General features: G+C 49.3%; 1 protein-coding gene across 1 annotated transcript in view; it reads left to right on the top strand.

Moving 5' to 3' along the window:
• MSRB2 (methionine sulfoxide reductase B2) overlaps positions 1-2,139 on the top strand; it is a 13,445-nt gene that overhangs the window by 6,145 nt on the left and 5,161 nt on the right. The window contains exon 3 of the mRNA XM_015406960.1: positions 1,252-1,328. Coding sequence (XP_015262446.1) covers positions 1,252-1,328 — 77 coding nt within the window. The remainder of the gene's footprint in view (positions 1-1,251; positions 1,329-2,139) is intronic.

Here is a 2,139-nt window from a genome sequence, read left to right as displayed (position 1 = left end):
TCTTCCTCTTTCTTCCTCTTTCTTCCTCTTTCTTCCTCTTTCTTCCTCTTTCTTCCTCTTTCTTCCTCTTTCTTCCTCTTCCTCTCTTGCTCGGCTGGGCTTAGTGGCACTTGGTCCTTGAGCCATCTGAGTATTTTTCAGGCATGTGAACCCACTCGCTGGAGCCTTAGTCTTGTGGCCCAGTGTTCCTGAGAGACTGTTGAGCAGCTTAAGAGTCCAATGAAAAGCTCCTGTGGGCCAGATGGGGCCTCCAGGATATGATTTGCTTGTCTCTGATCTAGGTATTCTCCAGATAGGTTGTAGACTCCTTTTTTGCTCTCATTAATATCAGCAAGGAGGAAGAGACCATGCTTGACTATTATGTTAAGCAAATCATCGCCCAAAGCTTTAGTTAGCATGGTAGTAGCCACTGCTATACCTGTCTTTTATGAACATCGTATCCATTGTAAGCCACTCTATGATGGTAAATTGCATAAATGTGTGAAGACCTGACCTCCCCGGTACTAACTGCTCCAAGAGGACAGTGGGAAGAAGAACTGAGATGAGAAACAGGAGAAAGGAGTTCAAGTCCTGACACAGCAAGTGTAGGAAGGGCCCCTGGCTCAGCAGCAAAGTGTATGTTTGCATGCCAGGAGCGCTAGACTACATGTGACAATGGTCATGGGTCTATCCCATGGCCACCAGTGCCATTTTAGTACCTGCTGTAGTTCTTTAAAAATTGCTGTGAGGCCCCAATCCAGATTGGCTCTTGTCCACCCCTGCCTTTACAGGTGCAGACCCCCCTCCCTTCAGTGTCTCAGGACACAGTCCCGAGCATCTCCGGTTTAAACTCGCAGGACTAGGAAAGATGTCTGGGCAGCTGCCGAGATCTTGGGCAGCTACCGCTGCTCAGAATAAAAGAAAATACCTGACTGGCCGATTCAGTTAAAGGCAGCTTTGCAAGTTTCCTTTCTGTTCTCTATTTTCTATTTTTGTCTGTCCCGGACTTACTGCCAATAATCTTTTAACCAGTTTTTAAACACAAACAATACAAAGCAGTATTACGGTGAGAAAGCACCATGCCTGACCCCATAGTTCAGAAGGCGTATAAGGTGGGAGTGGAACACAGCCGCAGGGTGCCATGTAGAGCTGGCAGCTTGAATGCACGCCCACCCAGCTGCCACAGAAATCCTGGCTGAAGCTCAGCATTGCAAGGTAACTTTGAAGAGGTGACTGGCTTTTGGATTAGAACCTTAATGTACATGTTTGAAGCCTTTTAGTGGGATGTATCTGTCTAACACGGAGCCTGGGATGTACCACTGCGTCTGTTGCGATGCTCCACTGTTCAGGTAGGCGCTCAACTATAATCCATTGTATTTTTTATGTATCCCTCTTGTCTCTTCCGGAGCTTAGGAGCATGGCAGTTCTCCTCATGTTACTCTCACAACAACCCACTGAGGTAGGCTAATCTGAGAGTGAGAGAGTGCTGGGTCAAAGTCGGCTAGTGAGGGCCGGGGCCAAGGAGAGTCCAGGTGAAATTCTCTGTCCTTTGCGCAGCAGTGATTGGACTCGGAGGTCGGGAACAAAGCTTGGTCCAGTTGTGACTGAGGGCATCGTGGGGAGTGTGTGCCCCCTGCCACCCCTTCCTTCCTACACATGGAACCTCAAGAATTAAGATTTTTGGTATGGAGTGAGCTGCAGTTGGTGGTGATGCCCAACCAGGTGAAACAACAAACTTGGGGCTTGTTCTGTTGCCTGGAGAACAGGACCCCAAATCGCATCCTGGTCTGTAGGCAAGAGAACAAACTACAACTTTTGTTTTTCTTCCCCGGCTTGGGGACATCATAACACATTGTCTTTGGCTGAAGCCAGGAGGCTTGGATTCTTTGGGCTGTGCACACGGTGAGGGAGGAGGGAGCCCCTGAGCCCTTCCTGGCGCGCAGTGCTGTCCCAAGAGCCCTGTCCTGGGAGTGGGCCCCCATTGACCAGACCTGAGTAGGGTTCTGAGTAGACCTGCTTGGGATCCCTCTCTCGTTCTCATCACGGAAAAGCCACAAACTGCTTATGACCGATGAATGCATCCAGCGGCAGTCTCCATCACACCGCTAGACGTGATGGAAGAGAAAGATACTCTGAAAAGCAGAATGGAAAGACTTTTGG

This window comes from Gekko japonicus, unplaced genomic scaffold, assembly GCF_001447785.1.
Source record: "Gekko japonicus isolate JY-2015 unplaced genomic scaffold, Gekko_japonicus_V1.1 scaffold1483, whole genome shotgun sequence".
NCBI classification, from domain to species: Eukaryota; Metazoa; Chordata; class Lepidosauria; order Squamata; family Gekkonidae; genus Gekko; species Gekko japonicus.
Note: the sequence above shows the minus strand (reverse complement) of the source record. Positions and strands in the feature narration are given on the sequence as shown.